Raw genomic sequence first — 14,421 nt, 5'->3', positions numbered from 1 at the left:
AGTTTCCTGAAGAGTGGCTACAGTCACCTTTTGTTGCCATACCGAAAAAACCAAAAGCAAAGTTTTGTGATCAATTTCGGATGATAAGTCTTATTAACCATATTTCGAAGGCATACACCAAGATTATATACAACAGAATAAGCAAAAACAGATGATAAAATTGGAGACATTAGCAATCTAATGATAAATGTCATAAATACACGTATTTTTATATCAGATAAAGGATATTCTTAATAGACCAGTAAGCATCTGTGAAAAAACGTCTATTTTTGGATGTGAGAGGTGGCATTCGGATTTTTGCAGATAAAGTTAGGTGACACCTTCAGTAATAATAATTGACTTATGCTCCTTCTCAAATATGCCCGAAACATTAATAAAAAAATTAAAATATTTGAAAATTTTGAAAAACGTCGATTTTTTTTTCTGCTTTCTTTGCTTATAACTTTAAAACGATTCATTTTGGAACAAAGTCGTAGAGAAATAAAATAAAGATAATTAAATTTTGTCTGATATACAACTGGTCAAAAATGTCTTAACGTATTACCTTTTCTGCAATATAGCAATAAATACAAAATAAGGGGGCAAAATACGCCTGTTGTTATTCAATGTTTTTAACCACTTTGGTGGCACTTAGAACCTTATTAATTCACTTAGGAAATTCTTTGTAATATACTTAAACCGTGTACCATATTTCATTAAAATCGACCTAATAGATTTTGCATAATAAATTTGCAATCTAAATGTTATTAAAAAAGTTTAAATTTTTTAAAATCTTTCTGAACAAAAAGTAGACCATTTAGAAGTTGGCTAATTTTTTTACGTATAAAGAGGTGCTCTACCTATCTAATACACTTTACAGAAATAAAATCGGATTATTTAAGGGGCCTCAGCAATGTTTTAAACTTATAAACAATTTTTTGGCTTATAAACAAATAGCTTTGTTTTACCCAAGAAATACAAAAAAATGTTTTATTTTGCGAAAAATCGATGTTATGTAATTCCTTAAGTTCTTTGTTTATAACAATCTTATCGACATCCAGATCAACTGTTACCAAAAAAAATCGTGTTCTACGGGTCAAAAAATACATAAAAATCTTGGGTAACTCCATCTAAATAAAGGAGCGCGTAGCACCCCCTCCTGGCCACAGCACTAATTTGTTTATAAGCCAAAAAATTGTTTATAACTTTAAAACATTGCTGAGGCTGCTTAAATAATCAGATTGATTTCAATTCTGTAAAGTGTATTAGACAGGTGGAGTGCTTCTTTATATGTAAAAAAATTGACAAATCTTTGTATGTTCTAGTTTTTGTTGTGCAAGATTTTAAAAAATTTTAATTTAAAAAAAAAGTTTGATTGCAAAATTATTATTCAAAATCTAGTAAGTCAATTTTAGTGAAATTTGGTGTAACGTTTTAGCACATTACAAAAATTTTCTAAGCGAGTTAGGAAGATTCCAAGTGTAACCTAAGTGATAGAAAATCATTGAATAATGACATTCTTGTTTTGCCCCCTTATTTAATATTTATTGCTATTTTGCAGCAAGGGTGATAAATTAAGACATTTTTAACCAATCGCATCTGATAGAAAATTTAGTTATCTTTATTTTATTCCTATACGACTTTGTTCCAACATGAATCGTTTTAAAGTTATAAACAAAAATTAGAAAAAAATCGATGTTATTCGAAATTTTTAAATATATGATTTTTTTTATTAATGTTCCGGTCATATTTGAGGAGGAGCATAAATCAATTATTATTAACGAAGTTATCACCTAACTTTATCCGCAAAAATCTGAATGCCACCTCTCACATCCACCTAAAAACAGATCCTTACTGGTCTATAAGTAGTAAATAAAACATTTGTAAATATTGAATAGATTTTTATCGTATAAGTATAAGTAACAATTATTATGCGCAATAAACAGAGAGCTTAATTAACAACAAAGCAGTTGCATTTTAAATGTCTCATAATAATTATTCTAATTGACCGTGGCATTATATAATCAACACGTCATTTACTTAGGATAAATGAGCGACTTTTGGTTTGCACCATTTTCTGAACTTTTAAACTGATTAGATAAAAACATTACTATCATACCGCCATAAATTTTAACGCTGACAAAAATTATTTCAAATAAACTCGTAAATTTGTTTTAGACGTATTGTTTTATACCGTTTAACTTATTAAAATAAACATTATAGAAGTTTTCAGGGACTTTGGGCCCTCGGTAATAATGTAATCTATTGGCATCCTAGAGTTTAACTAGATTAAGGTATGCACAGAAGATCTTTATAGGTCGAAGTGCTGAGAGGCTCCATAGCCTTATCGACCTCACATAATCTTATCTAATCTAATCTAACCGGTATATGATAGGTGTAAGACAACTCTAAATGTAAAACACTTATTAAACCTCTTCTTCTTCAGGTGCTATCTCCGCTACGGAGGTTGGCGATCATCATAGCTATTTTATTTTTTTAGGCAGTAGCTCTAAATAGTTGTTTTGAGCTGCATCCAAACCATTCTCTCAGGTTTTTCAGCCATGAAATTCGTCTTTTTCCGATGCTTCTTCTGCCATCTATCTTTCCTTGCATTATGAATCGCAGGATGCCATACTTCTCGCCCCGCATCACATGTCCCAGATACTGTAGTTTTCTTTCTTTAATTGTAAGTTCAACTTCCTTCTCTTTACCTATTCTTCTCAGTACTTCAGTGTTCGCAACTCTATCTACCCAGGAAACCCTCATAATTCTTCTATAGGTCCACATTTAAAAGGCGTTAAGTCGTATCATTGTCTGTACATTTAACGTCCATGATTCCACTCCATAGTAGAGTACACTGTATACGTAACATTCTGTTAGGCGTACTTTAAGAGCTAATGTTAAATCTTTGCTACATAGGACCTTTTTCATTTTCATAAAATAAGAACTTGATTTTTCGATTCTGACTTTGATTTCTGCAGTGTATTTCTGCAGTGTTATTACAGTGACTTATTAAAATATGCAACATTTATCCCAGAAAAATCAAACAAGAAGATTTCCTTAAAGAAGCTCACATTTTCCATCAATTATAAATTAATTCTAAAACAACAATTGAAATAGAGCACACAACATCCGAAGTAATAATAATCCGACGAGGAGTGCGACAGAGTCTCGTCTAATCATCGCTATTATTTAATTTGGATTTGGAGTCTATATTCAGAGCAGCATTGGGTGAAGTCCAAGGTGGAATCAAGATTAACAGAACCAGCATAGACAACATCAGGTACGCTGATGATACCTTCCTAATAGCAAGCAACGCACAAGAATAATTACAAAATAAAATAAATGCAGTAGTTCGTCATAGCGACATGTTCGGTATACATCTAACATTTCCAAAACTAAAATTTTAGTATGTTCGAAGACACCACTAAACGTTAAAGGTACATGTAACCTTATGTACAAATAATAGAGCAGGCAGCTTCCATAAAATATTTGGGAGCAAATATCAATAGCCAGTGAAACCCAAAAAAGAAATCCTTTTAAAGATCGAATATGTGCTAAAAACACTTATGAACATGACATTTTTTACAAGAGCAGACCTGTAGCTCAGAATCTGAATGACAGATGTTACCTTTTTCTATCTTGCTGTTTGGATGTGGAATTGGGTCAATGGACTTGGTGGTATGAGTAAACAAAAATAATTACTAAGGATAATCAAAAGAGTAAACTGCAGCACTTAAGACATATGTGTTGATTGGTGAAAGATATGAATTACTCCAAATCATATAGAAAGGAATAGTACAGGACAAAAGATTAATAAGAAGACGTCAGAATTCATAACTAAAAGACCTGAGGAGATGGTTTGACTGCTCATCCTCAGAAATCTTTCGTGCAGCAGTTTCCAAAATTACAATTGCGATTTGGATCACCAAACTTCGAAAGGAAACGGCACAATAAAAACAAATAAATTACTTAATCAAACATTAGTACAGTCGGAAAAATGAAAGAATACCCATGAACGAACATATAAAACACGCTGTATTTTCCTGTCACCGTGTCACAAAGAAAATTGTCCAGTGCAAGTACATGTAACAATAATTACATGTACTTGCGCTGGACAATTTTCTTTGTGACACGGTGCGGTGACAGGAAAATACAGCGTGTTTTATATGTTCGTTCATGGGTATTCTTTCATTTTTCCTACTGTAGTTGATGCGACTGACAGTAAAAAAATTGAATATACACTTCATTCATGATTTTTTTTCTATTAAAAATGTCTGCTACAGTTTATTTCAGCTATTCGTAAAGAAAGTATGCTAGGAACTTTAATCTTTTTTATTTATGTTTAGTCCAGAAAGCCACTGCGCATCCGCTATGAAAAATATTCTAATTCGGATTTTTTGCACAATCTTACTCAAAAAGGACTCCTTTTAAGAAATTTGCATGTTGTCAGGACCAAAAGGTGGTCAAAAATTTTTTAAACGTTTTTTTTTTGTTTTTTTTCCTAAAATTAATTTTTTTGCATGGAAAAAAGTTTTTTTAGGTTTTATGGATCATTCCAAACAGAAAAGGTCTTTCGTGACTTTTCTCTAAAAATGATAGTTTTTGACAAATAAGCGATTAAAAATTGAGAAATTGCGAAACCGGCCATTTTTAACCTTCAAAAACTATGTGAAAAACTGAAAATTTGAATGTTTCCAAGGTAGGTAGATATTCTTTAAATATCTATTGATGAAATCCCGAAGAGTTTTTTGCAATACAATATTCAAAACTCCTTTGTTTTTTAATTGCTAATCAAGCGTGCGCGACACTATTTTCCACCGACAGTATGGTGCAAATGAAAGGAATAAATTCGTTATTTCGTAAACCGGCGACTTTAAGGAAAAATCCCGAAACAGGTCGATTTTTATTTTTAAGTTATGATATTGTGGCATATATGGTATACTAGTGACGTCAGCCGTCGGGGCGTGATGACGTAATCGATGATTTTTTAAATAAGAATAGGGGTCGTGTGGTAGCTCATTTGAAAGGTTCTTCAATTCTCTATTCAGTAATGTAAACATTTACATAATTATTTATACAGGGTGTCCTTCTACTTCTTTTTTTGTCAAATAATTTAATTTAATAAAAATTTTTTGGACACCCTGTATAAATAATTATGTAAATGTTTATATTAGTGAATAGATAATTGAAGAACCTTTCAAATGAGCTAGCACACGACCCCTATTCGTATTTAAAAAAATCATCGATTACGTCATCACACCCAGACGGATGACGTCACTAGTATACCATATATGCCACAATATCATAACTTAAAAATAAAAATCGACTTATTTCGGGATTTTTTCCTTAAAGTCGCCGGTTTACGAAATAACGAATTTATTCCTTTCATTTGCACCATACTGTCGGTGGAAAATAGTGTCGCGCACGCTTGATTAGCAATTAAAAAACAAAGGAGTTTTGAATATTGCATTGCAAAAAACTCTTCGGGATTTCATCAACAGATGTTTAAAAAATATCTACCTACCTTGGGAACATTAAAATTTTCAGTTTTTCACATAGTTTTTGAGGGTTAAAAATGGCCGATTTCGCAATTTTTCAATTTTTAATCGCTTATTTGTCAAAAATTATCATTTTTAGAGAAAAGTCACTAAAGACCTTTTCTGTTTGGAATGATCCCAAAAACCTAAAAAAACTTTTTTCCATGCAAAAAAAATAATTTTAGGAAAAAAACAAAAAAAAAACGTTTAAAAAATTTTTGACCACCTTTTGGTCCTGGCAACATGCAAATTTGTTAAAAGGAGTCCATTTTGAGTCAGATTGTGCAAAAAATCCGAATTAGAATATTTTTCCTAGCGGATGCGCAATGGCTTTCTGGACTAGTTGTATAGTAGACTAAATGTATATAAATAAATATTTAGGTTCATTGTCATGTATTTTACGATATATTTTCATGGTTATTTTGAGAAAGTTTAGTTCATGCTTTATTACAGCTTAGTTATTAAAACTCGGTAATTCAGAATTTCCAAGGTAAAATATTCTTTGGTGCGGTTAGTAGGTAGGTATATTTATGCTCACGATGTATTGTGTGAAAAGCAAGTACATAGAAATAAGACTGTTAGATCACTAAAGAGAAGCTTTTGAAGAAAATAATTTAAGACATACAAGAATTAAAAGACAATATACAGAATGTTTATTATTTAATGATGGAAGTGGAAGTACTCCAACCACGTTTAATAGTTTTTTTTTGAAGTTATACTTCTTTAGGCCCGAGGGTGAATTTTTACATTCCCTGGCGCATGCGCACACCGACAGTATGTTAGTCGCTACATCTTTATGTAGCGCAATTAAGGTGTGCGTGAAAAGAATATATTATTAGTGTTTTTAGTAAATATATTTATTATAATTTTTGTGTCTTTGGATTTGTCTTCCTCGGGAATAAGATATTTTATAATAGGTCTGGATCCCGCGTATTAAAAAAAAAGTTGATTAATAGCAAGCTGAAAATTTGTTAATAGCTTAAGGGTGTCTAGTCGGATAAACTTTGATATATGGGAACACTGGAACAGGGGCAGTTTTAATTGTGGAACAGGTTAAAAAATTGGAACGGTCAGACCACGAAAACGGCACATTTATTTTGTCCGCCAGAACAGACTTAAACTCTCCTAACAGAGATTAAACTCTCATGCAAAAATCAGACTGCTATTTATCACCTGTCATAATTCCTGTCATTTGACATATTCTACATGTTCCACTCATTAAAACGCCCATTTGGTGATAAATAACAGTCTGATTCTTTCATGAGAGTTTAATCTCTGTTCGGAGAGTTTAAGTTTGTTCTGTCGGACAAAATACATGTGCCGTTATCGTGGTCTGACCGTTCCAAATTTTTAACCTGTTCCACAATTAAAACTTCCCCTGTTCCAGTGTTCCCATATATCAAAGTTTGTCCGACTAGACACCCTTAAGCTATTAACAAATTTTCAGCTTGCTATTAATCAACTTTTTTTTCATACGCGGGATCCAGACCTATAATAATAGTAAGTATATTTAAAGTATTTTTGTATATTTCACCTGGTCTATTAAATTTGTCAGTATGTATGAGAAATCTTGTAACCTGCCAAAGCAAAGGGAGTATAGCGCAGTGGTAGAGCGCGTGAGCGGAGTTCGAATCCCCGTGTGTTTTCTAATTTTTTTTTATTTTTCTTTTTGTTTTAATAAAAATTTTTGGAAAGCAGTAAGTAAAGATTAGTTTAATCTTTAAATAAAATACAAATAACCTGTTGAAAGTATATTTATTTCGTTGAACTCATATAATAGAAGTATAACTTCTTACGTGCGTACAAAGTACACACACATTCTTTTTTTGTAATATCCTAACAACTTAACAATCCCTGTGAGTATATTGTAATAATCTTCTTCTTAGGTCTCGTCTTTAGTGGAGGATGGCGATGGCTTCTGCAATTCATCTCTATCCTGTGCTTTTCTTATTAGGGTTTGGAGGTTTAGTCCTATCCAATCCTTTATGTTACACAGTCAGGTTATTTGTGGTCTCCCAGCACCACGCCTTCCTTCCATTTTCCTTTCATTATTAATTAAAGGAATTTATATCTCGTGTGTTTGGATATATGTCCAAGATAAGATGTTTTCGTATTTTAATAATTTCTACAAGCTTACGATCTCTATTATTTATGCGTATTAAAACTTCTTCATTTATTTATAACATAGTCAGTCCATGGGATTTTTGTCCAGACTTTCATGCCATGTAGTAGGATACTATGTACACAGCATTTTATCATGCGATATCGTAGAGTTGGATCAGGTTCTGGGCTGTTAAAAAGTTGTTCCATTTTTAGAAATTCTTTCTGGCCTGTTCTATTCTACATTTATATTTACTTATAGTCGAAGCAATAAATCACTGAACCTCCGAAAAAAAGAACAAGACGGATCTTAATAATTCTTTTTGCATTCGATTCGTGAATGCGCCAGGAAACTTTGTGACCAGGGGCCATGATATAATATTGAAAAACTGCATACAAAAAATGCATTCTTAAAGTGCATCTCAAACAGACAATAAAGAAATTCAGAACTCATCAATTATCGGCGGAAATGGAGGTTTACTCGGGTGTTTTGGGGTCGCTAAAAACGAATATGACGTCAAAAGTGATCTCCGGAGTACCTGGTTCCAAGGGTACCTACTGTTTACCTCATCATTTAAATTCATTAAAAAATCAGCCTTACACCTAAAGGTAGAAAGGCTTAGGACTAAGTAAGTAAGTAAAAAATTAGTCAAAAATCATTACTCGGGGGGTTTTGGGGCCGCTAACGAAGAATATGACATCGGAAGTGTTTTTGGGAGTACCTGGTGCCCAGGGTACCTACTATTTAGCTCTCTTGTGGAGTTTTTGGCAAAAAATGTATTAAAAAATTAGTCAAAAATAATTACTTGGGGTTTTTTGGCGTCGCTAACGACGAATATGACATCGAAAGTGATCTACAGAGTACATGGTACCCAGGGTACCTACTGTTTACCTCGTTTTCTGGAGTTTTTGGCAAATTCATTAAAAAATTAGTTAAGATTCATTACTCAGGGGTCTTTGGGGTCTCTGACGACGAATATGACATCGAAAGTGATCTTCGGTGTATCTGGTGCCCAGGATACCTGCTGTTTATCTCGTATCTAGTAATGTTTGACTAATTTTTTAATGAATTTGCCGAAAACTTCAGAAAACGAGGTAAAAAGTAGGTACCCCGGGTACCAGGTACTCCGTAGATCACTTCCGATGGCATATTCGTCGTCAGCGACTTAAAAACCCCCCGAGTAATGATTTTTGGCTAATTTTTTAATGAATTTGCCGAAAACTCCATAAGAAGTAGGTACCCTGGGTACCAGGTATTCCGGAGATCGCTTCCGATATCATATTCGTCGTTAGCGACCACAAAAACCACCGAGCAATTATTTTTGACTAATTTTTTAATAAATTTTTTGCCGAAAACTCCACAGGAGAGCTAAACAGTAGGTACCCTGGGCACCAGGTACTCCAAAAATCACTTCCGATGTCATATTCGTCGTTAGCGGCCCCAAAAACCCCCCGAGTAATGATTTTTGACTAATTTTTAATGAGTATTAATGACGAGGTAAACAGTAGGTACTCTTGGCACTAGGTACTCCGGAGATCACTTTTGACATCATATTCGTTTTCAGCGACCCCAAAAACCCCCCGAGTAACAAAATTGAACCAATTTCCGCCGATAATTGACGAGTTCTGAATTTTTTTTATTGTCTGTTTGAGATGCACTTTAAGGGTCACAAAGTTTCCTGGTGCATTTACGAATCGAATGCAAAAAGAATTATTAAGATCCGTCTTGTCCTTTTTTTTCAGAGGTAAGGCCGATTTTAGAGCTTTATTGCTTCGTCTATTACATAACGTACATTTACTTCTTGTTCTGAGCCTAAAGTCCCATATATCCAACATTTTCCAAGATTTCCATCCATCCAAGATTTTGCCAGCAACTTTTCAACTTGTTGAATTAGTTTGCCATTTACTAATATGGTTGGTTATGTTTGTAGTATTCTTTTTCACGATAATCGTTGTTTTTCTTTTCTTTGCATTAATTTTAAGACCACATTTTTTACCCTCATTCACTAATTTTTTCAGCAAATTTTGTAGTTCTTGTTCGCTTTCGCTGATTAGCACGGTATCGTCGACATATCTGATGTTATTTACAGTTATTTTTCCGTTGACTTTAATACCTTCTTGGTGCTTCATTCACAGCTCGTGCAAATATTACCTCTGAGTACTGGTTCTGAGAGCTCTTTAAAGATGGCGTCTTGCAATTAGTTTTTTTTTTAAATAGCTCCAGAACGCTTATATTTAGAGAAATAAAACTGGTACGTCTATTTATCTTCTAGAGATAAATCGATTTTATCAATTGCGAATTTCTAGTACCAGTCATAGGCGTCCGTTTTGGGTAGGGCAACTGTTATTTTATGGCATAACTTTTTTGTCTTTAACTTTTAAGTATTTTTGACACTGGCTTATTAAATACTGCAGTATTCTAGTGCTAAAGGGGACTCTTGCTTTAAGTCGGTAGGATGCACCGTTTTCTACAAAAATCGAGTTGAAAAATTTTCGGTTTTTGAATTTGAAAATAATTTGAAAAAAAATCAAAATTAAACGGTGTAGTTCATCGACTTAAAGCAAGAGTAATTTTTAGTAATAGAATACCTCATAATTTAATAATCTAGTGTCAAAAATGCTTAAAAATTCAAGACGAAACCAAAACCGATAAAGCGATAAAATATCCGTTGCCTACCCAAAATGGACGTCTATGACCGTTACTAGAAATTCGCAATTGATAAAATCGATTTCTCTCTGGAAGATAAATAAATGTACCAGTTTTCGTTTTTCTAAATACTTTTTTTTTGAAAAAAATTTTCAAATCCAGAAAACGAAAAATTTTCGAATCGGTTTCTCTAGAAAACGATATCTCATACCGACTTAAAGCAAGTGTACCTTTCAGTTCTATAATTCATCATAGTTTAATAATCCAGTGTCAAGAATACTTTAAGTTAAAAGACAAAAAAGTTATGGAATAAAATAACCGTTGCCCTACCCAAAACGGACGTTTATGACCGGTACTAAAAATTTGCATTTGATGGAATCTATTTATCTCTGAAAGGTTAATAGGCGTATGTACCAGTTTTCGCTTTTCTAAATGGAAGCGTTCTGGAGCTATTTAAAAAGATTTAAGAAAAACTAATTAAAAGACGCCATCTTTAAAGAACTCTAGCTCCCTTAGGAAGCATTTTTGGACTAGATACATTCCCTGTCTTCGTTTATTGGGATACATTCTGGACACCATAGGATAGTAGATTTCTGACTATTGAATAACTATTTTCTTATTTTATTTTATGTAATCTACTATTTAAAAAAAATAGCCCCAATATTAATTGAAAATACGTTTATTTTGACGTTTTTATTTCCCGGAAATTTTGTGAACGTTTCCGACATGGAAACCGAAACGTCAAAATAAACCTATTTTTAACGAATGAGTTTATTTTCTATTAAAAATAGTAAACAAATAAGAAATATTGCAAATCCTTGATTAGAAAGAAAAACAATGTTTATAAAAGATATTTAAAAAACTTTATGTAAAAGGAAGAATCAAATAATATTCAAATAGCGCAGAAACTGAAGTGTCAGAAATTTTACCCAGTATAGAGACTTAATCTAATAATCTAATCTGTCACTAAAAACATAATTAGTTTTTTGCCAATATAAAAAGATAATACTTACAATTGCAAAATGCTTGTAGGTATTTATATTAATTCTGAGATATGAAGTTTAAATACATAAAAATGTGTTTAAAGGTTTAGAATATGTTTCTAGATATTTTCCAGCATCTCACATTTTTACTAAAAAGTTTACATGAGAAAATGGTTTAAACACATAAGTTCACTTGTTAACATAAAGAGTCAAAGAAAACAAAGAAAACAATTGTAGGAGCTTTGCTCCTTATGCAATCCTTATCGTTTAATATAATTCTAAATCAAATGTTTTAAAGGAGATAAGTAACTTTAAACTGTTAGGAGATAAGTAAATAGTTTTAAATACATAAAGCTAGAAATATCCTGTTGTTTAACAATAACAAAATTCCTTGAATAAAAAATAATATTCATTGGCAGAAGTTTGAGTCATTTGAGAAGAAAATTGATAAATTTAAGAAGTATGCAATAGATATACCTCAAAAGAAAGAAACTTCAAAAATTCACTCTCCTAAAATAACTATCTTATTTTCTCTAATGTACAGCTTCTATAGTATACCAATCACCAGGAGATGACTGAATACTGAACAAACTCCCAAAGTACGGAGGATTAGATTTGACCAAACAATTATTAAAACTGATCTAAAAAATTATAAAGAAAAACAAAACAGAATACCACAAGAATAGAGATCAAGCATCCTAATAATATAAATCGGACGACGACCCGGAGAACTACAGAGTCTCAATAAAATGCCATGTGGAACCAAAAGTCATATCTAGAATTTTAAAACCGCAAATTGAAGCAATCAGAATATTTAATATAAAAAGAGGTCAAAAAACGGAGCTATATAAACTAATGGAACCAAAACACATGTAAAAGAATGAAATGGAAAAACAGCTAGAAAACTACAGAGATACTTGTTGAATGCTACCCTAAAACTTAAAACTAAAATTATACAAGGAATAATGAATTAGCTTGTAAGTTTAGCAGATGAGCAACAGAGATTTCGTACTGGAAGATCGCATACAGATGCATTATTCGTCATAAAGAAAATTACTAAGAAATTCCAAGAGTACAATAAACCAATATTTCTGTATCTGATTGACTTGAAGGAAGTATTTGACAGACTTAAAGATGTAATCCATTTTTTGTATAATGGACAACTTCCCCTAAATATCAATAAAACTATTGAAAACATACACCAAAACAACAAAATGGAAGCCAGAATAGATGGACAACCTACAGAATCTTTAGACATATACAGCCAAATAAAATAGGGAGACTCGCTACGCCCTAGGCTCTTCAATTTATAACGGAGGGGGATAGAGAAAAGCAAACAAAGATGTAAAAATACTCTGATATATACAGACGACGAAATATTGATAGCCCAAGATAAAGATAATTTGCAAAGACCAGTCCACATATTTAAAATAAGAGCAAGAGCAAAAGGATTTTGGTAAAAAGTAAAATAGAAATTGATGGCACCAGTATTGAGCAAGTAATGGAAATGAAATATTTTGGAATTACACTGTCCAACTATGCAGAAATGGACAAGGAAGCGAGAGATCAGGTACAAATAGCAAATAGACTGGTAGGATGCCTTAATGATAATATATGGTGAAACCGACATATTAACACTAAGATAAAGTCAACAATTTATGGAACCAATCAAAAAAAAGATCCGACAGTCACAATACAAAAACTACTAAAAAGAGCAGAAGTGATAGTGCTGAGAGGAATTAAAGGAAATACGGTGAGAGATCAAAACAGTAATGGAGACACTAGAAGAAAGTGTAACGTGATGTATAAATAAATGGACACTGAATATAAACAAAGAATGGAATAACCATATAAACAGAATGGGGGAACTCGTATGGTCAAAATAGCAAAAGTTAAATCGCCAATCGGAGAAGTATCGGACAAGCATGCAACAGTGAAGTGGTAACCATCCATAGAGATATCAATCTGCCAATGAACAAGCCGAATTGCCTATAAAGAGGAAGAACACACAGTTCTGTTGCACAGTTTTTTTTTTTAAATTACTGTGCAGCAATTTTATAGCCAAATATAATCTAAACAGAAGTGCAATTAACAAAAAGACGTAAACTGACACTTACCTTGAACTTTTAAGTTTTCCAAGACAAGTGCTGCATTGTTATCCACCTTTCCTCCATTATTCCCTAAATTATTCCTGGCACCATATAATGTCGGGAAACAATCTATAACTTTAGTAATGCCCTGTTTCCGTTGAAAATCTTGCAATGTTGGTACTATAACGTTATAAAATCCCTTTTCTACATTAAACGACACATCCACGTTAAAAATTGCGCGGGCAAACTCGTTCTCTGGGATCAGTTTCGCCACCACGTGCAAATCCTCTTCTTTTCCTTCAGCAGATTTAAGACGAAGATCCACTTTTAACATTTCACTCCCGAAGTTCTCTCCAGGTGCTGTGAGCCTTGTGATTTTTGAACCAATTACTTTTTTATCCTTGCCTATATGGTCGCTTATTAATTCGTCAAGTTTTTCAATTTTCGGAACAGCTAATTCGGTCATTTTAATTGGTGTAATTATTATCACTGTAAACAAATTGCGGTACGTAACCTTCTCGTTCTCGACTTGTTTATGCTGCTATCTTTTTTCTACTACAATATAAATTGGTGTGCATCGTGTTATGTATTTATTTTGATCAAGGTTATTGTATAATTTTGTATTTAAATATACTGTGCTTTAACAGACCAGGTGTTACTTGATTTTATACTGAAAAGTGGAAATGTATGTATAAAAAGGCTGATCTCTTTTAAACATTATTACGACTAGGGTAAACATAATATTCAGTAGCTATTTTAAATTACTAATAATAGTCTAGGACAGATCTGTTTTGATATGGACGTTAAGAGGTGACTCTAATTTTTCTGCAGAAATTGCTTGGAATTAACCCATTTAATAATAAGTGAGTTATCTCCCACTCAAAAAGGTCCGGAACATTGTTTAAATAATCAAAATGTAAAAAAATTAAAAAAAAAATAGATTTTTTTCTTCGTTTTTTGATTATAACTTTAAAAGAATTCACTTCCGAGAAAATTTGCACAAAAATAAAAGTTGCGTACTTAAATTTCCTACAATATAGGATTAACTGAAAATTTTTAAAATTGTTACCTTTGTCGCAAAA

The 14,421-nt window shown here is 32.4% G+C and overlaps 1 protein-coding gene across 1 annotated transcript in view; it reads right to left on the bottom strand.

Annotated features, from left to right (window-relative positions):
- LOC114330006 (uncharacterized) overlaps positions 1–13,916 on the bottom strand; it is a 38,656-nt gene extending 24,740 nt beyond the window's left edge. The window contains exon 1 of the mRNA XM_028279298.2: positions 13,367–13,916. Within this exon, the coding sequence (XP_028135099.2) occupies positions 13,367–13,805 (439 nt within the window). The 5' untranslated portion in view covers positions 13,806–13,916. The remainder of the gene's footprint in view (positions 1–13,366) is intronic.
- Between the last annotated feature and the right edge of the window lie 505 nt (positions 13,917–14,421).

Source organism: Diabrotica virgifera, chromosome 3, assembly GCF_917563875.1.
Source record: "Diabrotica virgifera virgifera chromosome 3, PGI_DIABVI_V3a".
Classification (NCBI taxonomy): Eukaryota; Metazoa; Arthropoda; class Insecta; order Coleoptera; family Chrysomelidae; genus Diabrotica; species Diabrotica virgifera.
Note: the sequence above shows the minus strand (reverse complement) of the source record. Positions and strands in the feature narration are given on the sequence as shown.